Consider the following 25,671-nt stretch of genomic DNA (forward strand, 5'->3'; position numbering starts at 1 on the left):
AGTGTATTTTTTTTCAGATGTGTTTTGTTTTTGCAAAAACAAAATGCATTGGTTTGTTAGTGGAGTTTTGTATTTGTAAACCACACTGTGTTGCAAGGGAAACATGTTTTGTTTGTGTGTTGAGTTTTGAATGAATTTAGCTCAATACCTCTGTCTCATTATGATTTTGGTTCATCTATCGTGTACCTGCTACCAAATATAAGCTGGCATCACAAATAAAATAATAAATAGCATATTTATATATGCATTTTATTTGTGATTTAATTGAAATATTTTTGGGTAGTTCACAAATATGACCTGGCCACTGAGATTTAGAACTGTGCAAATATAAACATAACAATTCTAAACGGTGCAAACAGCCTCAATAGTGTTTTTATACTAAACACTTCCTCCTCAGCAGTGGTGTGATGGGAGTTGAACTCCATGCTGCTGACCAATGAGATGCAAGATGTGCAGTCTCACCAGCAGCAGCATCAGTGTGTATGAGTGTGTGTGTAGTAGTAGTAGCTCTAAACAAGGGGGATCTGGACACCCTCTCTGAGTTGAATAGGACCCTCTGCAGCGGCAGGCCTCTCTCTCCGCCTCTCCCTCCCTCTCAATGTGCTTGTTACCAGATGGAAGCAGAAGTGTTGAGCCCCCAGATGATGGCAGACGTCAATGGCAACAATAAAACCACCATCGCGGAGCTGGAGGTGCTGAAGCTGCAGGAGCTGGTGCGAAAATTGGAGAAGCAGAACGAACAATTGCGGAGCCGAGCGAACGCTGTAAACAATTGCTCCGTCGGCCCTCACCATCACCACCATCTCCAGACGTCTCTGTCGGGTCTGCGCGGCGCTGCCACGCCGAGTCCGAGCGAGGATTACCACGCTAAATACGGCGTTTCCAGTCCCACGCAGCAGCATCCGTGCCCCCCCGGAGCCCGGAGTCCAACGGAGGAGCCGTTCGCTTATTTCCAGCCGAGCTCGGCGTCTCCTGATGCCGCGGAGGAGGAGGACAGCGACGCGGCCGGAGCCACGACTGTCCTGGATGAGGTGGATGTTTTGGACCTGAACGCTGTGCTCCCTGTTGGAGAGCCTGATCGCTGGTAACTATACCAACCACTTGACTGCACATGCATGTTTAGTATGTGGTTGTGATGGTGCATTTTTTTAAATCAGTGTTTTTGTTTGTGTGGCTGTGCAGATTCTATACAGGCCACAGCGGTGTTGTGAGACATCATGTGTAATACTGCCTGGCATGTGTCCTCTATTGATTATATTATTGATTCTCTTCCAGTAAGAGTAGACTTACAGGCTCTGGTAAACCTATTACTACTATGCTACTAATATAATAATTCTAATTTTTATAATAATAATAAACTTTATTCATAGAGAGATTGGTCCAAAGAGTAGGAGCCCTGAGACAAAAGGTCCACCTTCGGTCTGAGTAGGGCCTTCGCTGTGGATCTCAGATTATGACCAAGCACATATTGTTATGGATGTTTTCTGGAACCTGGTGAAAGGAGAACTCAGGCATCAGCTGATGTCTAATGCAGACGATTTTAATGTAGACTTGATGCATCAAGGAGTAACATGAGCAACTGTCCCCCCCAAAGTCTGAAGATGTCTCCCACATAATCCTAGTATATCTTCCTCTACGTGTGTCACCCATTCCAACAGCACATCCATGAATGAGTAGAATGGCTGTCACTCTCTATGTTTCATGTAGGCAAACTATTGGATAGTAAAGTCTAAATATGCATATCCTAAATCACATTGTGTCCTTTCGTCTTGCCCCTGATGAAATATGCAAAAGAGTGGAAGTTGGTGAGAGTTGAAGTTGGTGCCTCCCTGTCTGGAGCATCTGAGTTAGATAATAAAGTCCCAATGCGTAAATGCTACGATGAACTGTTGGTTGGTCTTTTATCTAAAACCTGAAGAAAGTATCTGTGGAACAAAATAGGTCCCACTCTCTGAATTGTGTACAGAAATAATATAAACTATATAAATAATATTCAGTGGCATATACAGTGTGTGAGGATGGCCAAAAATTCCTCAGCACATATGTTGTCAAAAGATATGTACTTATAGGTCCAGAACGAGCCTTCTAATTAAACAATGAAATCTTAAGATCAATTCTAAAAGCCAGTGAAGTGAAGCTTAAGTCTGAGTATTATACCCTCTTTTGGTAGATTGGGTGAAAATCTGGCTGCTGTGTTTAGATGAGTTGAGATTTATGTCGACTCAGTCGGCTCAAGCAGGTGAAAAGAGAATTGCAATATTCCAAACGAGACATAACAAAGGCATGATGATGATGCTGCTGATCTTTGAGAGTTTCCTGAGCTGCAAAACACACGACTGGTCGACTGTGTTGACATGCTTGCATTGTGAGTTTTTACTGGAAGAAAGAAGAATAAGGAGAACTAAAACCAGCTTTGACACAAGCTCTGTGCGTCCCAGCATGCACCGTGTGAGCAGCACAGGTACCAGCTCGGAGGAAGACAGCGCTGGGATGAAATTAGAAACAATGACCCGCTTCAGCCTGGGATCAAACAGCTCGTCTTTGTATGCAGCAGCATGAGCCCCGGGCTGAACTACTTTGAAACACTGTATCTGCAGACTCGGGAAGCACAAAGACACACACACGCACACACACACACTAACACGCACACTGCTGAAGCGTTTGTAGCTTTATGCATCTGATGCAATCATGTGGAAGAATGTAGCACACAGCTGGATGCAGCAGGAATGGGATCCAGCATCAAGCAACCATGGAGAGTGTCAGTGTATCCTCAGTCCATTTAACAGAGCAAACTGACCCCGAGCCAGTGTTTAACACTGTGGCCTCGTTTCAAATGACAACTCGGTCCTGCACGATATATAATATTCTTCTCCTTGGATGCAGAAGTGACACATTAAGAATCTTTCATTCATATAGTCACACGCAATTTTATGTGTATTATTATCTTGTCATTGATAACAAGATTCAGAATGAGGTGGTTTGATTATTACCTCCACCAATGATATTGTGTTTGCACCCCTGTCCATTTATTTGTTTGTTTATTTGCAAGACTATGCTAAAACAGCTGAATTAATAAACGGTATATGCCAGGGAAGCACCGACTACATTTTGAGATTTTTTTCAACATCTTCTCTGTTTTCCCAGAGAATCATTTATAGATCTTGATGAAATAAGTATATTCCAGTTTCTTTCAGGTTTTTTTCTGGCAATCATTCAATTAGTGATGACTTTAAGTTGATTAATTCCTTGATTCATCATTTGGTGCATTAAATAATAATGAAAATAGCTTTGTATTTTCATTTTCCCAAAGCCCAATGTGGCATTGTCAAATCCCAGGAGTATTCAATCCCCCAAAAATGTGATTTTACTAATATATTTTAAAGAATAGCAGCACGTTTTAGAAGCTGCAACCAGAAAGTATTTTTTTGTGCATAAAATTAACTGAAAATGTTCATGGTTTATCCAAATAGTTGATTAACCTTTAGTTGATTGTCTAATATATTAATATACTATTTCAAGTATCCACATTCCACAATGAGAAGTGACAATATTACATACAATATTACAGTTGCAACAGTTATACACTCACAACCAATACTTAACTGCATTGAATGAAGCTGTCACCACTTTAGTTTTTATTTGACACAGTCGGATTCAGAGCTCAGGTTGTTGCCAATAAAATGGAAATGGCTCTTTGTTGAGATTTGAACTTTACGTGTGTATTGGCAATTGGATTTTATGATCTTTTACACAACCACTGGTTTACTTTAGCAATAAAAAAAGGCTTTACTGCACTGTGTTGCATATCTGAGAAATATCACCACTGTAAAAGTCAACTCCAGTTCTTATTCTGTGTGGGTACTGGTAGTGCGCAGCAGCCTCCACCTCTTGTCACTGTAACATGTTTGTGCTAAACTGTGGCTTTTTGCTTTGTGTTGCAGGCTGTATGTGAGTCACAAAGCCAAGCTGCAGGGTGAGAGTGTCCTCAGTCCTCTACAGTGGTGCAGGCAGGTACTGGACCACCCGGGGCCTGAGGTGGCACTGGCGAAGATGAACTTCTGTCACAGACTGGACCAAGGTACAGTGTGTTTACCAGTGAGATTAACAGGCCTCATCCACAGCCACATCAGCCACATCTGTCTCACTTGCTGCTGACATGTGACTTTAAGCTTCAGCAGCAAAATGTTTCCACGTGCAGCAGGATTTCAGTCACAGTTTCCTGAGCCGTGGGAGCGTTTCACTTCACACAGCTCAGTCGTTCCAACAAATCGGTCATTTAACTCACTAGCTTTATATTTATGTCTTTTAAAGTACATCAGCTAACTTTCCCACGGAGTGATTATTTCTGTGGAAGTGAAGCTGGATGGACTTTCATTTCACGGCCTCCACAGAGAAATTTCGCGAACCCTGCAGAAAAAAAAAAAATTACTTTTGAGGAAAGGTTACATTGTGTCAATGAACAACAGTATAGTGATGATTAGAAAGCGCTGGTCAAACGCTGCAACCCCAAAAGTAGTTTATCCATCCCTCCGTCCTTCAATCAGCTATAACACGGATCCTAGGGCAAGAAGACAAATCCCACATAGACTGTATCTAAGGATGCACAACTAGTCTCCACTTCCTCCCACTACCCAGAAATTAAGCCAAAATATTTTGAGCCAAAGACGAAATTTGGAGCCAGAGTCTGAGCAGTAGTGATCAGGGGATGAAGTGGCTGCTACAGAGTCTATTTACATTCACACTTGTGCCCCCGATTTGAGTCTTGTCCTGGTTTTGATTATATTTAGAATGTACTGGAAAATGCGCTGTGATCACATTGAATTCACTTTTAAGCTCTCTATATTCATTCGGTAGTGAGGCATTTACAAAGAAGTTGAACCTACTTTGGATTTTGGCTAGTTATTTTTCTTCATTTAATAATCTGAGTGCCGGAGAGAGAGGATACAATTCATCCGCCACATTATTATTCAATTTAATTTGTCACATTCTTTTGTTAGTCTGACTAATAAAGAGATAATTAGACAAATCAAATTGAGGATGCACCCACGCTCTTGGTCGACCTGGATATGTTATTTGTTCCCATCCTGTGTTTCTCAGTGCGATGCTGTTTCTACATTAAGGACATGGTGTTTAGATGCACTAAGATATAACTAGGATACAACAAACCCCCCTTATAATCAGGATATAATGTGCTGGTAAACAACATTATTGCTGCTGGACCCTGTTTCAGATTCTGTGCTTTACTGTTTCCACTCTTACGTAAGGGGATATGGTTGCCATAGAAACCATGCTTACATTAGCTGGGTTTTAGAGTCAGATTTGTCCTACACAGCCTGTATAAGAGACTCTTGTGCTGTTAGAGTTCACACTGCTGCACACATCGGCTCATGCTGTGGGCATGCATGATGTATGTGCTTGGATTTTTCAGATTTATGTGTTATCCTCGTCTTTTTCGTCCAAGCTGTGATAAAATTCCACATATTTATTTGTTTGGGGTTTGTTCTTTAGTGTGTAATGTCCTCCTCTCTCACCAGAGCTGTATTCAGTGAAGGTTGGCTCCCCTCCTGGGGGTCATGAATACATCCCTGTCACTGAGCTCCAGCAGCCGTTGTTTGTGTAACTTGCTGTGAATGTGAGTTTTATCCAGTAGCGTTCGAGGCTAATTGCATGGGGAATGCAAAATGCGCCGCTCTGTCGGGCGTGCAGCGCTCTGACTACCAATCAGGGGGAGAACCCAGTGTTTACACATTGATCAAGTTTATCTAAAGTCAGTCGTGTCATTTCAGGTCAAATCTACTCACTGCTAATCAGCAAAACAGTGAAAAAGCACAGTAACACAGTAACACATGAAGTGCTTATTAAGCACTTATACATTGTAACTGATTGCAATTTAATAAGACAACATCAAAGCTGATGGACTGTATATAAAGATGGGAATATATACTGTATATAAACACTATCCAGAAATAAAGCTAAAATATTCTGTTTAAGAATACGTTCACTTGAGCCAAAGATTTTCATCTGTAGCCAGAGCAAGCGCAGTGCAATGTGGGATGAAACCTCGGTCTAAAGAGGTCCTGGTAGGACATGCGCACAACCAATCAAAAGTAAGTCTCATCTGTCAATCATGAGGTTTATATAAAATCAAAAAACAAATGAAGGCCAAATTTACCAGAAAAATGAACAATTAAACAGACGTCACAGTGATAAGAACTACCTAAAATGACAGAATCCACACTGTTTGTATTGGTCACTCGTCATGTGTCATGAATATTCGTGGTCATTTGGTGCATAACATTAACATAACAGAACCTTGACACTCATCCATGAGCATGATTTGCACCTGAGTCACGGTAATCAGGTATATTTTCATCGGCAATGATGGTGAAGACAACAACTCCCATGATCCCACACTGCTTCACGACATCATCAGTCTAGGTCTTTTGTAATATTTTTGAATGACAGACCCCTAGCCGCTGAAGTTACATATTGTATGTGTAACCCATCAAGAAGCATTACATTTTAACAGTATAAATGTAACTTCAGCACCAAAATGTTAAACATATAGTGGATCTAATTCTGAGTTTGGGAATGAGATGTAACCTACATGCACAATCCCTGCTTATCCCAAGATCCCTCCAAAAAACCTCTAGTTTAGCCCAATAAGCCTCGGGGGTAAGCTAACCCTCATCTTACTGTATCAGCCTCCTGCGTCTGAGCCGTGTCCCAATCATTTAAAACATCAATACTGATCTGTAAAAAAGCGGATTAACATTTGGCTGGAGTGTGTCTGAATATAGTCAATGTCCTGACTACTGTATGAGTGTGTGTATTTGTGTTATATGGTGAAGCAATCAGACTAACATGTCCTTCGCTGCGTTCCTGTGTGCAGCGAAGCGATGGAGAGGAGTCTCCCCCGTCCGTCCATACAGCTGCATCGAGGGGCTGTCCACACTCAGCTGCCCCGTCCTGCCTTACACTAAATCTGCTGCACTAACCGAGTCCCCAGGTAACACAACTACACTACAACCATATTACACATGCATATATAACTCATGCTAACAACTTAACAGTCACTCTAACTTCTGATGGGCCTTTGAGGATCGAGGTTTGTTTATTTATTCACGACCAAATCATTGAACCCACACTGATCTAACCTTGCGTCTGACCTCAAGTGGTTGTTGTTTGTCCCATGACAAATGAGACCAGTAAAAACAAGATGACTTTTTGATTAAAGTGATATTTGCTGCTGAATTTGACACTTGATTTTGTAAAGCAGCAATACATTTAAATGGAAAAATGACTATTTCATTATAATCAATTATTATTTGAGTAATTTACTAATCAAAAATGTAAACTATTATGTTTTTTATGTCTATAATCTTCTCATTAGTAGTCATGGTATCAGTGTGGTTCAAAGGATGGCAGGGTCAGTAGTTTGGTTAGTTCACTGATTTGCTCCAGACTGAAAGATCTTGAAAACTATTGGATTTATTGCGATTAATATGCGGGATAAAATTTGTCCAGACATTGACAGTCCCAAGAGGATACATTTTCAAGACAAATTTGAAAATAAAAATTTAAACCGACATTCATGGTGCTCAGAGGATTAATTGAGTCAACTCTTTTTGTCTTGGCTTCATGAGGAGTTGGACATCATTTTGTTTTAAGTTAAATATCTTGATGAGTGTTGGATACATAGGCACTACACTTTGTACAGACTGTCATGTCCTCTTCAGGATGAACATTGATGTCAATGTTTTATCCAGCTCCATTTTCAGGCTAATGTGTAAATTTGTCTTGTGCAATCAATGACCACATCTTTTTTAGACTAATGGCATTCCCATAAACCAGAGCTTTACGTTGTGTTTAATGGTAATTATATACCTTATCATACTAGCATGCTAAACTAAGACAGTGAACATTTTAGCATATTAGTGTGATATGGTTAGCTTTGAGCTCAAATTACCACTAGTACTGCCTTATAGAGCCGTTAGCCATTAGGATGAAAGTTACCTTTATTTCAGCAGTCTTACTTTGCCAGTGTGGAGACTCCGGTGAACTTTTCGAACCTCAGGCCATCACTGCCCTCATTTTAAAATCTAAAGTGAATTAACAGAAATGGCCGCTGAATGTGCAAATGAAGGCTGATTAGCTTACCTTTGGGCCTGACATTTAAAGATAAACGCCTGTCTATCTTTCGAATCAATGCTCAATTCAATTTGGTTCATTAATGTGGTTGCATTCACTGCTCAGGTGAAAACCTCTTTGTCCTCGCTAGATTTCACATCAGAAGTCATAAGATCCCATCAACCACTCCCAGAGTTTTGGGAGCTCGCGGTATAAACGTAACCCAGATCCTCCAATAACCTGTCGCTTGCAGTTTACAATCAGATTACAGCGAATTGCAGGGACGAGATTATCCGGTTATGCTCGGAGACAGATGGTGAAAGCTCGAATTCTGCCAGTAAAAAAATCCTTGTGGATGTTTATCCATATTTGACATGAACACGGTTGACCGCGCAGGCTGAGTTCTGATTTGCATGTTGCATAAGTTTTTGTCTATGTGTGAATCTTTTCTGCTGTGTTTCTCACCTCTCAAGCCCCATTGACGTCACCTGCTCAGTCCTTCCTCCAGCCAAGTCTCCCCCTCAGGACGAGTCCTGGCCTCAGTGACAGAGTGCCCACCTTCCTGTCGAACTCTGCTCTCCACAGTAAGAAAATCTGTATTTTCTGATGTGTCAAACCATCCACCTGTGTAGAATAAACGCCACATGTCTTATCTATCGTGCACTTGCTTTTTGTCCCTGGATGAGATTAAAATATCTTGATGAAACTGATGAGTTTCTCTTGTGTGTGTTCTTTTTAGACCTGGGTCGCCGGCATGCAGCCATCAGCCCGCAGTCTTCCCTGGACAGTGAGAAGGGTGTCTCAGAGCTTGAGGACGAGTCCGTCTCCATGACCTACAAACTGCAGGACATGACAGATGTGGAGGTCATGGCACGACTTCAGGAGGAGAGTGAGTTGCCCGTCTAAATGTCTTGTTGGCATTAGGGGGGGCGGGGGGAACAAAATAAACAGTACCTTTAATGAAAGATGACTTAAAGATTTTACGTGACATTTAAAAGACTTTAGACTAGTGGTCCAGGGGCAGAAATCCTGCAGAAACTCCATAGGCTTTCCCTTGGACATTTACATAACACATTCACACATTTTAAAAGTCTTAAATTGATTTGAAAGGGAATATATCACAGTGCTCAGTGCCTTGCCTCTATTTCTGAAACCAATTCACAAGCATCTTCATAACTGTGCTTATAGTCCACCTCTACAGTAGCAGCGGGTTCAACCGATTCAGAGAAATGGATGAGGAGGTGCTCCAGAACTAAATGTATTCTCATTGTACATGTTTTCCTCAGATTAAAGCATTGATCCGTCTCCTTGCAGGTCTCCGACAGGACTACGCCACTACCTCATCCACGGCCAGCCGCCGCAGCTCCAGCTTCTCCCTTCACTCCCTAAGGCGCAGCAAGATGGATCTGGAGGAGGAGGATGAGGAAGAGGATGAGGGGTACGACCAGCTCCCTCCTCCCCAGCCTCGACTGTTCCGCACAGGATCTATGCAGAGGGGCGGCCTGCCCCACTCCCACACCTTCTCTAGTATCAGAGACTGCAGACGCATGTCGACCACCCCTCAGTTTTCACTCAGTGGACTCTCCCAGTACTCTGGACCCTGCAGCCTGAGCACAGAACTACAGACGGCATACAGGAATAGCACAGGTGAGCGTCTCATGAATCACTTTATCCACCTGCAACTCGACTCTGGTCACTAAATATTCTCGTGAATAACAACATCACTACAAGGGTTTAGATTGTATCTCTGAAACGGACATAAATGTCTCCAATTCAGGCTGAAAGCTCCTTTACAGAATTACCTACATTTCAGATCTCCCGAATTTCTGAACAGATGATTTCTGTTTGTGCCAAGATGGATTTAAAGAGAGCTCTTGGTCGCAGGATTTTAAAAGCGTCCCCAGCTGGGTCACTTTAGCATCAGTTGCATGAAGTTGCATGATTTTTGCCATATTAGTTGAAACTGAGCAAATCTGAAAATATTTTACTTTCATATGCTGTGTATGGTTTTAAGTGAGGTATAATTCTTGTCTTTATGGAAAATATAAAGCTGCAGCCAGTTAGCTTAGCTTAGCCTTACGTCTGGAAACAAACTTGCTTTTCCCACAGGTTACAAAATCCAGTTCCTAGTACCTTTTGAGTTCACTAATTAAATTGTCATATCTTCTCATGTTATATCTATAAATATATAAACCTAACCAATATGAGCCTTTCTCAGACATCAGTAGTAGAGTTTATATTTTATAATATGTGCCAATATAACAACTTTTATTTTACAGGATTAGCAATGTATTAGAGAAAAGCATTTATGTTTCTCTTAATTTATGCTCTACATTACTATTATTATAATGAATATAATTAATTATTATAACATATTTTATAACAGCGCTCAGAGATACTTTACATAAGTAAAAAAAAACTGGTAAGCAGGTAAAAACGAGTAACTAAAAATAGACATCATAATCACACATTATAATATAAATATTTGGTTGTTTTTGTATTTTCTTTCTATCTTTAGTTATTTGTAAAAATGTTTATGTTCAAACTGTAAAAGCATCAAACCTCCATTACATACTGATGATGATAGCTAAGGAATCATTGCCATTTATGTATTAACATTTATGTATCATTGGCTTCTAAAAAAGTCCTTATCGGTTTTCTATATACAGTATATCTAATATTCCTAAGAAAAGACTAGTAATGGTTATTTGGAGGTTATGTGCAGGATTAGTATTTAGTATTCCACAGAAAATCTATCTATCGATTTGTTTGGACTGTGACTCAAAATCTTTACAAAACCCAAACACCTGCAAAACCCAATCTGGTTTATTGATTTGGTTGCATAGACAAGCTACGGAGAAGCATGCCCAACCTCATGCGAGCTCCCAGCATGCCCAGTGTTCCCAGCATTCCAAGCCTGGCTTCCCCTGTCAACCCACCCTCCCACAGCCCTTCCTCCTTGCCAACGATATCTTCCTCCATGCGGAACAGCCAGAGCTTTGACTCGTCCACCGGGCTTGCACGACTCCAATCCTCCAGTAAGACTCTTTCCCTCACGTCTATGAATGAATCAGCTTTTCCAGGCTCATTTTTGTTCATGGTTTGCTATAGAGCACTGTTTTTCTGCAGGCATGGCACTTTCAAACTCGGCACTATCAATATTGTTACTGTAGTGAGAGTTGACCTCTTGCCGTGTGTTTCAGTTCCTTCCCCAGGCCAGCTCAGTCAGCGAGTCCAGAGCATGGCGAACTTCCCCACCATGCCCCGGCATCCTCTGAAAGCCACAGCCTATGTGAGCCCCACGGTGCAGCAGGGCCCCGCCTCCACCCCTCTGACCACCTCTGCCAGTCTGCACTCCATCCCGAGCGGCATCGCATTGCCTCAGCCCCTAAAACCCAGCAACAGTTTGGTACCACAGCCCCTGAAAGCTGGCGCCAACCCGCTGGCAATCCATCGCAGCTCCCTCCCTCGTCCAGCCTCCTTCGTGGGGACAACTGGAGTCCCACGTCTGAGCAAAATCACCCCACCTACACGCAGGTAAGAAAAGTCTCTCTGATCCAATGTTAGGCATCAAGGTTTTAAATCTCCAGAAGCAGTATTGTTACTGTAGGAGAGAAGTGAGCTTAGACCTCTGTCGGCTGCCTGCCAGGGTTTTAATGGGAAGAAGCATACATGGAACAAAAAAATTAATTTATTTTATTTGTTAATAATGTTTAATCTGTATGGGTTAATATAAAAGGGACAATTTTATTTGTACGTGTTAAAACATTTACATGGTTTGTCCAGAGTGAGGCGCTGTCAGCAAAGTTCAAAAGCTGCTGCAGTAGAGATTCCATTGACTCGTTCCTCTGTTTCTGCAGTTTACTGACACCCCCAAAGACCATGGCTGCCCTGAGCGCCCTGAGGGACGTCAACTGGAGAGATGGCTGCTACTGACCCCTAAGAAACAGGAGCTCCCGAACGTGCACACAGGGTAATGCTGCAATGGGACCCCAATGATTGAAGGGTTCCCACTTTTGGGCTGAGACCCAAGAGAGAGTGACTGTTAACATTTCTTTTGAAAGCACTTGTCTTCACAGAAGGAAAAAGTAGAGACTGTAAAGAGTTTGGGTCCAGCGGGCTGGATCACTACTGAACGATCTGTTGAAACACAGACTGACTCACAATGTGGCAATATTCTAATAATCAGATGTTAAATGTGAACTGGATCTTCTTTAATGTTGTGGATACTTTCATTGGACAGAATGAACATTCCTGTGTCAAGTTGAAAGGTTATAACAGTTAGCTCATGCTTTTGTACATGCTTCTAATGATTTCCTCTGACCACTTTTTGTAATTATTATATTTTATTTGTCAGACTGTGACATCATATATGAAAATGCACCCGGATTAGGAATTTAGTGACTTCCTGTGCCTGTTTAAAAACTCTGTATTTCACGACACTTGTATCTATTGGCTGGACCCTGTCGCACTTTTGATCAGAATAATGATTAACAAGTAAAATAAATCTAAGTTAAAGTGAAGTATGACATTTGTAAATGTGAGCGTGCTCGTTTTATCAGTGTTATGTTTGGCCAGTTTCTTTTCATTATTGTTTACATTACATGCTGTGATTTTTTCAATGGTATTTGATAAAAACATAATCGCTGCAATGATATTGCACATATGACCCTGATGCTTTTTATGGATGAGAAGGATTTAAAAAGGAGGTGACTTTTTTAAGTGAATAAAAGCCTCTCACAATGATTTCTGTGTCTGTCTTAAATAAATATAACCTGTAAGTCTTGAATCAAGTAAATTGGAAAATAAGTGAAAGAAATATCAGATAGCTCAACTATGCGCAGCAATACACTGACATTTATATGTTTTGATATTTATTTATAATGTTTTGAATGACTGAGTGACATCTGTATGTGTTTATATAAAAGAGACAACATTTGATCCATGGATCATAATGGGGAACAAATCTTGAACATTTAGGGAACTAATATCTGTGTGGGGAAAGTCGCTGCCGCTTGAGTGAATTTAAGGGAACTGTTGCAGCTTGGTGGAGACATGCGCACTGAGTGCCAGTTCTTGAAATCCACTCTACATGTGCAAAACATGTTAAACAGGAGGCGACAACATTGCTGTCCCTTAAACTACCCTGGCAAAACCTAAGATAAATCTAAGATAAGATACGATAATCCTTTATTTGTCCCACAATGGGGAAATTTGCGATATGACAGCAGCAAGAGTCAAAATAGGCATCAGTAAGTAATAATAAGTAATAATTAGGTGTATGTGTAATATATAATGAAGTACTAACCATACTAACTAAAGCTGATATATTCCCTCCATGTATTTAGTCCACTTTTAACAAAGTTCACTTGTTTACCTGGATGCCGGTAGAGGCAGTTTAACCTGACAGTTAACATCTTGACCCCGGGGCTAGAGTGACTAATGTTTAACAGGTCAGTGTGTTGATGTTGAATCTCCACAGTAACTCTCAGACCACACTTGTTTGAATGTACATACGAGGTAAGTGAATCATGGAGCTTACGCCCACATACATATGTTTAATCATTTTCACAAAATTCAATTACGTTGTATTTATGAAAACAGGGACTGAGAAAGTGACTTGCACTGTTGATCTTCAGGAATTTGAGATAATGCCTAACAAAGCTCAGGAGGTAAGTGTAATATGTTTGCGTTGTCAGTTCCATGTATTTTAAATCAGCAAAGATTTATTTCACGCCTTTCTTAAAGGCTTTTAAATCCTCACCAATTGACTTTGTGTGTCATTTTTTTAAGGATGCTGTGATTAACCTGAAGACGCTGCAGGAGATTTCCACCCAGCTTGGATTTGAGTGGACCATTCTAGCGTCTGAACTTGGCTTCAACAGATCTGAGATCAGCCGGTTCCACACCAGGTCAACAGAGAAGAGTGTGCATGCCAGGGCCATGTTGGAGAGCTGGTACAGTGTGTGTGCATGTATTTAACTCAGCTGAGGTCAGATTTATTCAGCTTGCAGATACTGTTGATTAGTGTCATTACACTCACATAAAACTCAAATATGATGCATACAGGTGTTTTGTTAGTGAATTAACAGCAGATTAGCAACATTATGCTATGGAGGATATATATCACATTGTTTTTTGTTTATTAAACCACTTTTAAACTGTATAATTCTCAAAGATATACACACTCAGGAGTTTTCCTATGGTTAAGTATTGTCAGTTTGTCGTCTTGGACATTGGGACTTTCTTCAGACTGCCCTTGATCTGATACAAATGCATCCCATTATATTCACCATGCAGGTATGAGAAGTCATGGGACAAGCCCAATAAGACCAAGTTGCTTCAGGATGGTCTGGAGCAAGCTGGCAGACGGGACCTGGCTGAGAGGCTGCGCTGTCTCCACTGGGGCCACCAGAAGCTGAGCCGCAGGGTGGAGCTGCCCTCCGCCTTTCCCTTCCTCATCACAGTCCACAAGACCATCCAGAACCAGGACGCCCTGAACAGGATCAACGAGCTCAACCGCAGATAGACCTGAGTTTGGGTTACAATGCGATGCATAATTCTCACTTTAACACATGTCAGGGGATGTGTAGGACTTGTGTTGTATGAAATTAAAGCTTTGCAATAATGAGGAAAAACTCATTTCTAAGACTTGAATTACTATTATTCCATTAATGACACTTTGTCCTGAAAATCTTGAATCTTAGAAATAATAGCACCTAGCACAAACACTATGTAGTTTCCCATATAGGAAACATTTATTACAGCCCTTAAAATATGTTGATGAGAAGTGACAGACAAAGTGAAAAAATTATGCTGTGGGTGTAATATAGTTAAGTGAGATCTATTACTAATACATCAATATATACAATATAAAACAACAGTATGGCTTAGTATTTTATCGTTATAAATAGGCTCAACAATAAATGTGAATATGTCATAATATTGTACCTTTCATTGTACTATTGACCCTATGTTAACCTGCATAATAAAACCTGAAACTTTAGAACTACTACTACTACTACTGATAATAATAATCATAATAATAATACAAATAATAATAATAAATACACCCTTATTTCAACCAGAAGCAATTTAAAGATAATTCTTTCTTCTCTTTAATGGCTTGGATTTTATGATTTTATCAACACCAACCAATTCTAAATTGACCTAGTTAAACAGACCAATCAGAAGCGTGTTAGCAAGGTTGTGTGAACGAGCAGTGACCCACAGCGGAAGCCTGGGGATGACACCTTTCAAAATAAAAGACAACACTTTCTTCATTTTGAAAGTAACTGTCTAATATAGCACACAGAAATACTTCAAATGCTTAGAATGGATTCAAAATCCACTAAAATGTGTTTTTCTTGAAATTGGAGCGAAACCAATAAAAATGCGTGCAACACAAAATGGAATTGAGTTTTAATTTTGAAAATAATTTTTCCGGAAATGTCGTTCTGACCTTATCTATTGACACATTTTCTGTCTTGATGACTTCAGCTCTGAGAACAGAAAACAACAGTGAATAGTAGAAATATTCACAGAAACCTGACTCTGCGGTTACACAGGAACGATTCGGCGGACTGTCTCTGGTTTAAAAGACACATTATGAGCGTGTGGAGCCCGGAGAGTGTCCGGAGAATCGGCGGAGCCTTCAGCCGCTGATGTGTGATTTCCACCCGGGAGCAGCATGTGTCATTATTCGGATCATGTCATTTGAAGGTAAACACCAAACCCCCCAGTGAAGCCGCCGCCATGGCTTCGTCTCTGAGCTGCTTCAGCGGACCCGAGGTGCTGGAGGACGCGAATCACGCCCGGGGCTTGGTGAACGAGCTCAAGCTGCTCTTCGACTGTCGCCTGCTCGGGGACGTCACCATCGGCGTCGAGCTTGAGGAGGAGTCGCTGGAGCCCGGCGGAGGCTCGACCGGGGGTGACCCGGACCGAGTGTTCCTGTGCAGCCGCAACGTCCTCTCCGCCGCCAGCCCCTACTTCAAGAGCATGTTCACCGGCGGCCTGAACGAGAGCGGGCAGGAGCGGGTGCTCATCCGCGGCGTGGACCCGGAGAGCATGTCGGTGATCATCGAGTACTGCTACACGGGCCGGGTGACCGTCACGGAGGGCAACGTCCAGCGGCTGTACGCGGCCGCCAACATGCTCCAGCTGGAGTACATCCGGAGGGCCTGCTCCAGCTTCATGACCCGGAGGCTGGACCTCTCCAACTGTGTGGGGATGCTGAAGTTCGCGGACACCTACGACAACACTGAGCTGAAGGAGAGCGCACGGGCTTTCATAGCCAAGAACTTCAGCCAGCTGTGCAGCGGGGGGGACCTGTGCGAGCTGGACCTGCTGCAGCTCAGGGACCTGCTGTCTCTGGACGCTTTGGACGTGGACTGCGAGAGAAAGGTGTGCTCGGCGGCTCTGCAGTGGGTAGAGGCCAATGCCCCGCAGAGGAGGGAGGATGCTCTGCAGGCGCTGAGGTGTGTTCGCTGGAACCTGTTCACCGAAAAGGACAAGCTCTACCTGGAGGGCCTCATGGCCAGGCCGGTCATTGAGAAGTACCTCGCATGCTTTTTCAACAGGTCCACAGAGGACAGCTGTGGCATGTCTGAGGCACAGCAGGTGGCAAAACACAGAATAGGCGTCAACGCAAAAGAGATGATCCTCTTCTTCGGCCTGCCCAACGACAACATCATGTGCTGTGACCCGTACTCCGAGGACCTGTATTTCATGGCTCCCCCCTTGGAGGACCTCAGCAGTCAGGATTACAAACGCTCCACCATGGAGTCATTGATCGCCTGTGCCACGCCTGAAAACCACCTGTACCTCGCCTCACACCTCTCTAAACACTTCTGGCTGTATAACCCTGTGCTCAACAGCTGGCAGGAGTTGGCAGAGAGACCTCTGGGGAGGATCCACTCTGGGATGGGCTACCTCAACGGTCACGTGTATCTTTTGGGAGGAAGGAACCCAGTGACGGACACCAGGCTGAAGGAGGTCGAGTGTTACAGCGTCCAGAGGAACCAGTGGACGTTTGTGGCCCCTCTGCCTCACTCTCTGGGTAAAATGCAGGTGGTGGCGCTGAACGACCACCTCTACGTGGTGAACAAAAGGAGGATGCTCTGCTACGATCCCAAGAGGAACCGCTGGCGTCACTGCGGGTCGCTAAGACGAGACAAGCTTCACAAGGCCTGCGTGTTTCAGGACCAGATCATCTGCGTGTGTGACATCCCCGTGGTGAAGGCCTACAGCCCCACCAGGGGGGAATGGAAGAGGTTGGGTGACATTCCTATCGACAGTCGAGCTCTGAACTACCAGGTGATCCAGCACAACAGCAAACTGCTGCTCCTCACTCAGACTTTACTACAGCACAACAAAAACAGGGTCCTCATCCACGAGTACGACCCGACCAAGGACACCTGGAAGAACGTCATGGCGGTGTACGTGTCCACGCTGGGGCCCGTGTGCGTTTCGACACGCGTGTACCCAGCGTGCCTCGGCTCAGCTCACAGCTTCTCTACAGAGGAGGATGACGACAGTGGCTCCAGTGCTGACTGGGACTTTGACGGGTTGACAGACGCAGATTCTGACTCTGGTAGCTCCAGCTCCTTCTCAGACGAGAACTGGTAGCGATATGCATCACTGTGTCAAAGAAAAGTCAAATGTATTTGTGATTCAACGGATATTAACAGGGTTCTGTCTCATGGAGTAAGTCTCACAACCAGTTTAAAGTCAGTATTGAAACCAGCCATTGAGAGTAGAAGCACAAGCTGTTTTGAAGAGGAAATGATTTTCTTTCTATCTTTTCATTTTACAAATCTTGGTCCTGACTAATTCACTGGAGGAGGGAGGGGAGAGAAGCAGGAATGGTTTCTTTAGTTATTTCAGTCTTTTTCACACAGTGTGAACAAGAGCCAAGAGCGAAAGGCTTTGTTCCTCAGTTTGTACCATGATCTGCGAGCAGGAGGTACAGCGTGAAGTCTAGTAGTGTCACATACATAACTGTCTAAAAATAGTCTCCTCTATAGAGAAGAGTAGAGGATCTACCATAATTATTTAGCACACGCATGAGGGCAGTTGAATGGAGGCTGCTCGTGAGATGTGTAGCATTACACTTCCATAGTAGAAGGATGCTTGGAGAGAACATTGTTGCAGTTATTGAGATCAGGTCCCCACATCAGATATTTAAACATTTGCCTAAATGTATGAAAATTAAGAAAAAAAAGTATCTTGCCTTGTTAAAGGCAGTTTACAAAAGTGTCCCGGATCTGCCCGTTTATCTTGATCTGTTCCAAATTTATATGGGGTTCTTCCTTGGCTCATTTCCACTCCTCCATAAAAGTTCACTGAAATCCAGGAAGTCAAGTAGTTTCTGGGTTACAACAATGAGAAAATTAGACGCAATAGGGTTAGAACACACCTCCGCCACGGCCTAACAGTCCCCTTGAATTCAGTCAAACAGTCACAAACATCCATGAACTATTCCCCAGAAAAATAGGTCAAAATGTCCCCCAAAAAACATGCTGTCTCGCAATGTTACAGAAAGAGATAAATAAATCCTTGTGGCTTTTTTGTGAAGAATTCGATGGCAAACCAGCAACTTAACTGCGTCTTTCATCAGATACTTTGTGCTTGGTTAATACCGAGCAGAGTGGCTGGTATTTAACTTAACTTGACAGCTTGTCCTGAGCTAAAAAAGACTTTAAATATGTCAAACTGTTTGCACATACAGAGTAGTACTCCCAATGATAAGTAAATGGACATGTTTATATGTAGACTGGAATATGCTAATAACATGACAACTAACATAATATTTAGCTGGAATGCAGGAGCAGTCCTGCTTATGATCGATGTAAAATCGTGACTGTGACTTTTGGAACATATGGCAGCTCCAGTGGCTCACGATCATGGCTCTGAACACTAACGGTCATTTACAGGGCCTAAGAATTTGCAGTTCTTGTAACGTTGGTCATGCACGTCCCGATGTCCCACACGGTAATAACTGCTGTATGAAATGTAGAAGCCATTGTACTATGCTCACTCAGGTTTTGGCTTTAAAAAAAAGCCTGTATGCCATGATTGAATTGTTTTTTCTTTAGATGTTGTGTAATGTGAAAGCTGTTGATGAAAAATTATAAATTTTATTGAATTTATTTTAAACTATTTGTGTGTATGATTTTGTATCTATGGATTGTTTTTTTTACTTAACACTTATGTTACAATCAGAAATCCACTCACAAGGTGTTTTGACTTGTACTGTTAAGTCCTGATTAATTATTTTATGTGAGGAAGTTTTGTCTGCATGTTTCCAACTGTCCCAGAGCCATTGGCCTCAACAACTGCCCCGTACACTCACTTACCAGTTTATTATCTGTCTTGAATCACATTGAAGTGTTTTAATCTGTCTAGTCTCATTGATGTAAATGTGGTAGACAGAATATTAGAGACAGTGCAGCCTCCAAAATGTTGATTAAGTTGAGTTTAAAACTCAAACATTTGAGACTGTATTATTTAGTTGTACATAATAAACTGGTAAATGAGTGTAGATCTTCTTGTTGTCTATGATGGGAGGTTGAAGTGATTTTGTGTGCGTGCGTTCGTGCGAGAGGAGGGAGGGAGGGTTGGTTAGCTGTGGTAACAGGTGGTTTGGATGATTAAGCTGTTTTTGTGTTTGTCAATTAAACATCTGTGTCTGATGCAGAAGAACATGTGAGTGTGTTTTAGTTTCTTTAAGCACATGAGGAAAAAAACAGGAACAAAACACAAGATTCAAATGTGATCTATTTTATTTTTCAACTTTGTAGTAAATAAAAGTATTTATATGGCAACAGCAGGGTGAAAATGAAGGTCACACTCAATGTCATAGTGTGCGAAAAACAGTAAAAGCTTGGGAATAATTCAAAGCTGTGTCTACATTTTTAAATACATATTTTACTTCCATTGCTGGATGTTATAATTTAGTTAAATGTTGACATTTTTCAACAAATCAATTTGTAGGTACAATAAATTGATAATCAGCAACACAGCGTAATATATTAAGTAACATTTCTTTGTCCACCCAAAATTGAACAGGAAGGTGGTCAATTTATTGTAGCTTGTTACAACAGCAACTGCTTAGTGTGTTCAAGTTATGGTGAGCATGCAGCACGACACTGAATTTAACTTAAGCTCATCTTTTATCAAACATATTTCTAGATTGTTTTAAGAACCTGTTACTAAACATGGAGAAGTTTGGCTTCCTCCACATTTGTGAAACTAGCTCCCCAGAAATGTGAGTTTTTTTAAATCAATGCTGCAAACTTTCCAAATAATTACATTTCTTACAGTTATTTCCACTCCTTTATTTAAAAAAAAAAAAAATCTGCATCCAACTCTTAGTATATTTTTGAATGGATTTTTCGTATAGTCTTATGTTTCTTTAACTATTTGTCACGATGAATTTTATATTTTATGTTTATTGTTGAAATGTGCTTTACAAATAAAACTGCCTTCCCTGACATTTGAATCAGCTATTTGATAAGCTCCTTATTTAAACTAATTCATTGCAAGGAGAGAAAGAGGTTTAGCAGCCAAATTAAATGATTTTGTGCAAAAATTATTCCCATTGAAGCATAATAAGTGGTACATGTGGTGAAATGTATGTAAAGTGGTGAATAACCTTAAATTCAATCTATGTAAATAACGGTGCAGACAACACTCGTCCATCTGCGGTCTCTCCAGCTCTCGCGATGTTTGAGTGAAGTTCTTCACCAGACCGCGAGATGAGGAGAAATGGCAAAAGACAACAAAGCTGAGGAGGAATTTCACACAGTTTTCAGCAGAAACGATTCTCTGGAGCTTTCTGCACAGCACGACCATGACACCGCACAGGCTCGGACCTTTAAGATCATCGTGATCGGAGACTCCAACGTGGGGAAGACGTGTCTGACGTACCGGTTCTGCGGAGGCACCTTCCTGAAAAACCCCGAGGCGACGATCGGGGTCGATTTCAGAGAGAGGTCGGTGGAGCTGGATGGAGAGAGTGTCAAGGTGAGAGGAAACACACACAAACACAAACACACAACGCCACACACTTCACACGTTTCACTCTCCTGCTAAAGTAATTTCTCTGAGCCGTGGTCCATATGTGGACATAGAGAGTCTGTGCTGGAGCTGTGTGGAGACAGTATCAAGACGAGAGGAAACACCGTCACACACAAAACACACTTTATTCTCCTGCGGAATGAACACAACCACCTCAGAGCCGTGGTCCATACACAAACATGGAGGAGTTTAACATGGAGCTAACTGGAGAGAGTATCAAGGTGGGAGTAAATACACAAACACACACTTCATTCTACTGCTAAATGTTCACAACCATCTTTGAGTCGTGGTCCATATGTGAACATGGAGAGACTGAGCAGCACCTGTATGCAGATGGTGGGTGACCTGTCCTGCATCTACCAGCAAGTTAATCACTTCAGATTAGAAAAAGCCAGAGAACATCTGTCGACCTTTCTTTATTGTTCTTGCAACATTTCTTTTGAATCTGAATTTTAGATCAACTTTTCCTACTCACTGCACCCTAATCTTCCCACAGTCATATATCGGGTTAAAAGATACATTTATTCATATGTTTGAGTTAATTACATATTTATCTTTAAACATTACCCTTTTAGATATATACATTGGCATCTTAACAGTAATGTGTGGACTCTGTGGTTCTCACATTTACCTCAGTCTGAGGCCTGTCTGCCTTATTGTTTGTGTGTCCATGTCCTATTCCCTCCACATAGGCCTTCCTTTTTGTTGGAAAAGAAAGCATATCGCACTGTTGAACTGGGTGAAATGTACCTTCATTACTACACTGTTATTAAAGCCTATATAGGCTATATAAACTATAGATCTGTGTTAGTATTAAGTATTAATATCTTCAGCAAGAACAAAAAGGCTTGGAACGGAGAAACCAGAAAGGGTCGGGATGTCAGAGAGTATTGAGGGTTATTGTTGGTTTCAGTGTTTCCTTAGTGTTGGTTGATGATCTGAAGAATCTACAGTAACACCACTGTTTGACTGTTATAAACTAATATTATATCACTGTTTGTTTCTTGTTGTGCCAGTTGCAGATCTGGGACACGGCAGGTCAGGAGCGTTTCAGGAAGAGCATGGTGGAGCACTACTACCGCAACGTCCACGCTGTCATCTTTGTGTACGACGTGACCAGCCTCCCGTCCTTCGACAGCATCCCCGAGTGGATTGAGGAATGCAGCCGGCACTGCGTGGGGCCCCTGGTGCCGCGCATCATGGTGGGAAACAAGTGTGATCTGAGGGAGTGCAGGGAGGTCCCCACGGCGGCCGCCCAGTGTCTCGCTGACAGATACAACTTCCCGTTGTTTGAGACCTCGGCCAAAGACCCTGCTGAGAAGGAGCACGTCGATGCCATCTTTCTGACGATCGCTTATAGGCTGAAGAGTCACAAGCCTCTGAGACTGAAGCAGCTGCGTGAGGGCGGTGTGAGTAATCTGTGGAACCCGAGAGAGCAGGAAGAAGCAGCTTGTCAATGCTAAGGTCAACTCCATCTTATATGGACTTTTATGACGGTCACCCCGGCCGTCTGGAACAATCACGAGGCTGAGAAACGCAGCGATGAGTTGAGCTTTCAAACGTTGAAATGTCTGAAAGAACAAAAGCTTCTTATAATTTTTGCACTTTCCCCTTCCTACTGTAAGGCACAGCTTGTGACAGTATGGGTAACAATGTATATCTAAGTTTGCACAACATTGAATCAACATTTCAATGAAATGCACAAATCGATTTGGAGTTATGACGAGTATGTGTTTATCAAATTTTACATGCAATCATTCACAGCATTGCAGAGTACATTTTATTATGCACATGAATTATATGCAATCAGCCGTCTAGTAGCACTACAACTATCAGAATCCAAAGTAGACAGTAAGGAAAGGGAAAACCAGATTTCCCTGTGCATAAAGGGACCAGTGAGATAAACTGTGAAGTAACCATTCTCTATAATTGTTTTACAGTGACATGCAATTCCTAAAACTGTAAGTTTTGGTGCTGTTATTACATGTTCATCTCTCAAATTACCAGCTTTATGACGTCAGGACTATCCATATTTGACCGGTACTTTCATGCATGTGTTCAATAATGCAAATGTTTAACAGCGGGACGAAGAATTGGAACAATATAAAGCTGCAAATTAATAAAAGTGATTTGAAAAGTAGCACGATTTTCAATTGGATTGAGCAAATGTTGCATGTTTCAGTCTTGTTTTCAGATTTTTAATCGATATGAGAACTTAAACATATGGGCAGGTGGGCCCTGAGAGGTCATCAGAAAATGCAGAAATAAAAGTTTAAGATTTGTAAGTAAGCATTAAATTACCACAAAAATTTACTAAATATAGACAACATTTGTCAAATACTCTGAGAGAATATCAGTCAGCCACGTGGCAACATCACCCCACTCATTGGGTGAGTTACAAGTGACACTGTCACTTTAGGTCTCAGGCTGGAGGAATGTTGTCTAGACATAAAATCATATACAAACTTCAAATTATTTTATGTGTTTTTTTCATCTAGATGAATTGGCTGTGGCCTTAAAAATGTAATGTGGTGGTGGGACTGTGATTTATCTTAAAATTAATAAATTTCCTTTATGCGCTTAATTTAATTTTTCACAATTTCTCAATAATATAAAGTTATTAGAAACAAAGTATTTGCATTTCTTTTGAGTTTTGTAAATAATGATCTCATTTTTGTTTTATGTCCCCGTCCACTTCTCAAATGTAGTTAAGACTTATTTTTCCTGTAAAGCGCATAAAATTGATAAAAAATAAATAAAAATACCATTAATTTAAGCATACTGTATCAGTGATTAATATTCAGCCACAGAAATTCTATATTTTACTTTAAATTTAATACAGGTCTTGGAATTATTGGTCACACCACATGATGAGAAGTCGCCCCAAATTATCTGAAAACCTCCTATCATTAAAGAGATCGATAAAAAACTAATTCCATACAAAACATTGATTTAAACCGAATTTTATTAATTTCACAGAATTTTCATAAACACAAACGTTCCGTGAACATTTTTTTAAATAAAAAATCTCAAGAACATTTAAGTGGGGCACACATTGTCGTGAACAAACATTTCATTAAACTTGACGTGTGAAAGTGGGGCACGTTGCGTGTGCCTCTTCTGGCTGCTCATGTGCTTCATCGACATCAACCAGAACTGGTGGAATGTTCTCCATAGGTGTCGGCGTAAGGTCTAACACAGTGTTTGCCATATTTTACTTTCTCTGTAAGCACTGGATGCAGCCCTCCTTCTCTCTCTCTCTCTCTCTCTTTTTCTCTGTCAACTCACTTGACTTGGCTTATGGAATCTTTCCCTGCTGATCATTAGTTATTTTGGACTAATGAAAGATGAACATTTTAATGAAAATATGCATTTCGTCCAGGTAATGACAAACACATAAGAGCAATATGTACTTCATGTTGCGTTATTTGTGCTTTTCATTTCTTAAATGTTTTAACATACCTTTCTCTTCTCTGAGCAAGATACCCCGCTGTTGCTTCAGGTTCAGAATTAACACGCTGCATATGGCGAGCGGTTTTTATTTTGCTTGGGAGGGTTCATCTGGTAAAATAAATTTAAACAGTTATACACACCCAGGCTTTCTTACATACTTGATGACTAAGAAATCACATAGATCAATAGAGGCAAGTGTTTCATCATTTCACATAGTGCTGTGTTCAGACCTAGCTTAAAATTCTGAACTCTGGTAGCTGCTGACATTTGGACACCCAGCTGTGTGGCAGTAAAAGCTTGTAACACACCAACCATAGTCATAGTAATGTGACTCCTGCAGCCTGTTTCAACAGCTGCACAGACATGCTGTGTAAAGTCAACACCCTCACACTAGTTTGAAAAGTAGTCGCAGACCATGCTGTTTCACTTGGACCATCATTCAGTTCAGGAAAGGTAAACAATATAAAGACATACGATGGACAATTTTGATAAAGAGTCCCGCCCTTTTCCACAACCTCCTTGATGGATCCGGAAGGACTCCCTCCTCTTTGTTCAGTTGGACTCATGGACTAATTTAATTTTCAAGGTCATGGCTTCCCCACAAAACATGTGTTTGGCCTGTTGAACATATTAAGTGGGCTCTTGGGAATTTCTTTCAATTTTGACCAGTTGTCACTTGGACTCAAAGTTGAACTAATTAGACTTTAGTGACCTAAAATTAAAGGACTAGTTTGAGGCAAACACCTGCGGGGAAGTTACTCTTGTTTCTGCTCTAGTTATCATATCGTCACACGTACACCAGCATCAATGATAGCAAAAGTAGATCTAAGCATAAAAGATTCAGCCTAAAGGCCGATTTATAGTCAGATATTCCGCAGGCACGCAAGAGCCCCTTGAGTGCTCCTTGCGTACCACCTCTTGCGGCTTGGGTGCGTCTGGCAATTTCTACGACAAAGCTACACAAGCCTCATGCAGCCCGCAAGGCTGTGATTGGTCTGCTAACTACAT

The 25,671-nt window shown here is 41.6% G+C and overlaps 4 protein-coding genes across 5 annotated transcripts; all 4 read left to right on the top strand.

The window, feature by feature from the left end:
* Positions 1–614: 614 nt before the first annotated feature.
* On the top strand, positions 615–12,066 carry slain1a (SLAIN motif family, member 1a). Its single transcript, XM_053439312.1, has 9 exons — positions 615–1,084; positions 3,942–4,078; positions 6,893–7,009; positions 8,604–8,714; positions 8,870–9,019; positions 9,445–9,777; positions 10,977–11,168; positions 11,334–11,667; positions 11,991–12,066. The coding sequence occupies exons 1-9, from the start codon at positions 615–617 to the stop codon at positions 12,064–12,066; spliced, it is 1,920 nt and encodes a 639-aa protein (XP_053295287.1).
* Positions 12,067–13,781: 1,715 nt separating this feature from the next.
* On the top strand, positions 13,782–14,659 carry wu:fc50b12 (uncharacterized protein LOC103911624 homolog). Its single transcript, XM_053440318.1, has 3 exons — positions 13,782–13,802; positions 13,924–14,087; positions 14,431–14,659. Exons 1-3 carry the CDS (start codon positions 13,782–13,784, stop codon positions 14,657–14,659), a joined length of 414 nt encoding a protein of 137 aa, XP_053296293.1.
* A 915-nt stretch (positions 14,660–15,574) lies between these two features.
* Positions 15,575–20,421, top strand: kbtbd7 (kelch repeat and BTB (POZ) domain containing 7). Its single transcript, XM_053439310.1, has one exon. The coding sequence runs from the start codon at positions 15,886–15,888 to the stop codon at positions 17,755–17,757; it is 1,872 nt and encodes a 623-aa protein (XP_053295285.1). The 5' UTR covers positions 15,575–15,885; the 3' UTR covers positions 17,758–20,421.
* A 452-nt stretch (positions 20,422–20,873) lies between these two features.
* Positions 20,874–23,794, top strand: zgc:101559 (Ras-related protein Rab-33B-like). Of its 2 annotated transcripts, none has more exons than XM_053439321.1 (2): positions 20,874–21,156; positions 22,227–23,794. In XM_053439321.1, exons 1-2 carry the CDS (start codon positions 20,899–20,901, stop codon positions 22,671–22,673), a joined length of 705 nt encoding a protein of 234 aa, XP_053295296.1. In that variant the 5' UTR covers positions 20,874–20,898; the 3' UTR covers positions 22,674–23,794. The 2 variants fall into 2 exon arrangements, with proteins under 2 accessions (XP_053295296.1, XP_053295297.1); XM_053439322.1 differs by having other exon boundaries at positions 22,233–23,794.
* The last annotated feature ends 1,877 nt before the right edge of the window (positions 23,795–25,671 follow it).

The sequence above is a fragment of the Pleuronectes platessa genome, chromosome 14 (assembly GCF_947347685.1).
Source record: "Pleuronectes platessa chromosome 14, fPlePla1.1, whole genome shotgun sequence".
Lineage (NCBI taxonomy): Eukaryota > Metazoa > Chordata > Actinopteri > Pleuronectiformes > Pleuronectidae > Pleuronectes > Pleuronectes platessa.

What these genes read in the sequence shown, in the direction of transcription:
- wu:fc50b12 (XM_053440318.1), top strand. Translation starts at nt 13,782, where the DNA reads ATGCCTAACAAAGCTCAGGAG. An exon ending in TGCCTAACAAAGCTCAGGAG is followed by an intron (nt 13,803 to 13,923) that starts GTAAGTGTAATA and finishes CATTTTTTTAAG; the next exon opens with GATGCTGTGATTAACCTGAA. An exon ending in AGGGCCATGTTGGAGAGCTG is followed by an intron (nt 14,088 to 14,430) that starts GTACAGTGTGTG and finishes TTCACCATGCAG; the next exon opens with GTATGAGAAGTCATGGGACA.
- slain1a (XM_053439312.1), top strand. Translation starts at nt 615, where the DNA reads ATGGAAGCAGAAGTGTTGAGCCCCCAGATGATGGCAGACGTCAATGGC. An exon ending in TGCACTAACCGAGTCCCCAG is followed by an intron (nt 7,010 to 8,603) that starts GTAACACAACTA and finishes TCACCTCTCAAG; the next exon opens with CCCCATTGACGTCACCTGCT. An exon ending in GGCATACAGGAATAGCACAG is followed by an intron (nt 9,778 to 10,976) that starts GTGAGCGTCTCA and finishes TTGGTTGCATAG; the next exon opens with ACAAGCTACGGAGAAGCATG.
- kbtbd7 (XM_053439310.1), top strand. Translation starts at nt 15,886, where the DNA reads ATGGCTTCGTCTCTGAGCTGCTTCAGCGGACCCGAGGTGCTGGAGGAC.
- zgc:101559 (XM_053439321.1), top strand. Translation starts at nt 20,899, where the DNA reads ATGGCAAAAGACAACAAAGCTGAGGAGGAATTTCACACAGTTTTCAGC. An exon ending in TGGATGGAGAGAGTGTCAAG is followed by an intron (nt 21,157 to 22,226) that starts GTGAGAGGAAAC and finishes TTGTTGTGCCAG; the next exon opens with TTGCAGATCTGGGACACGGC.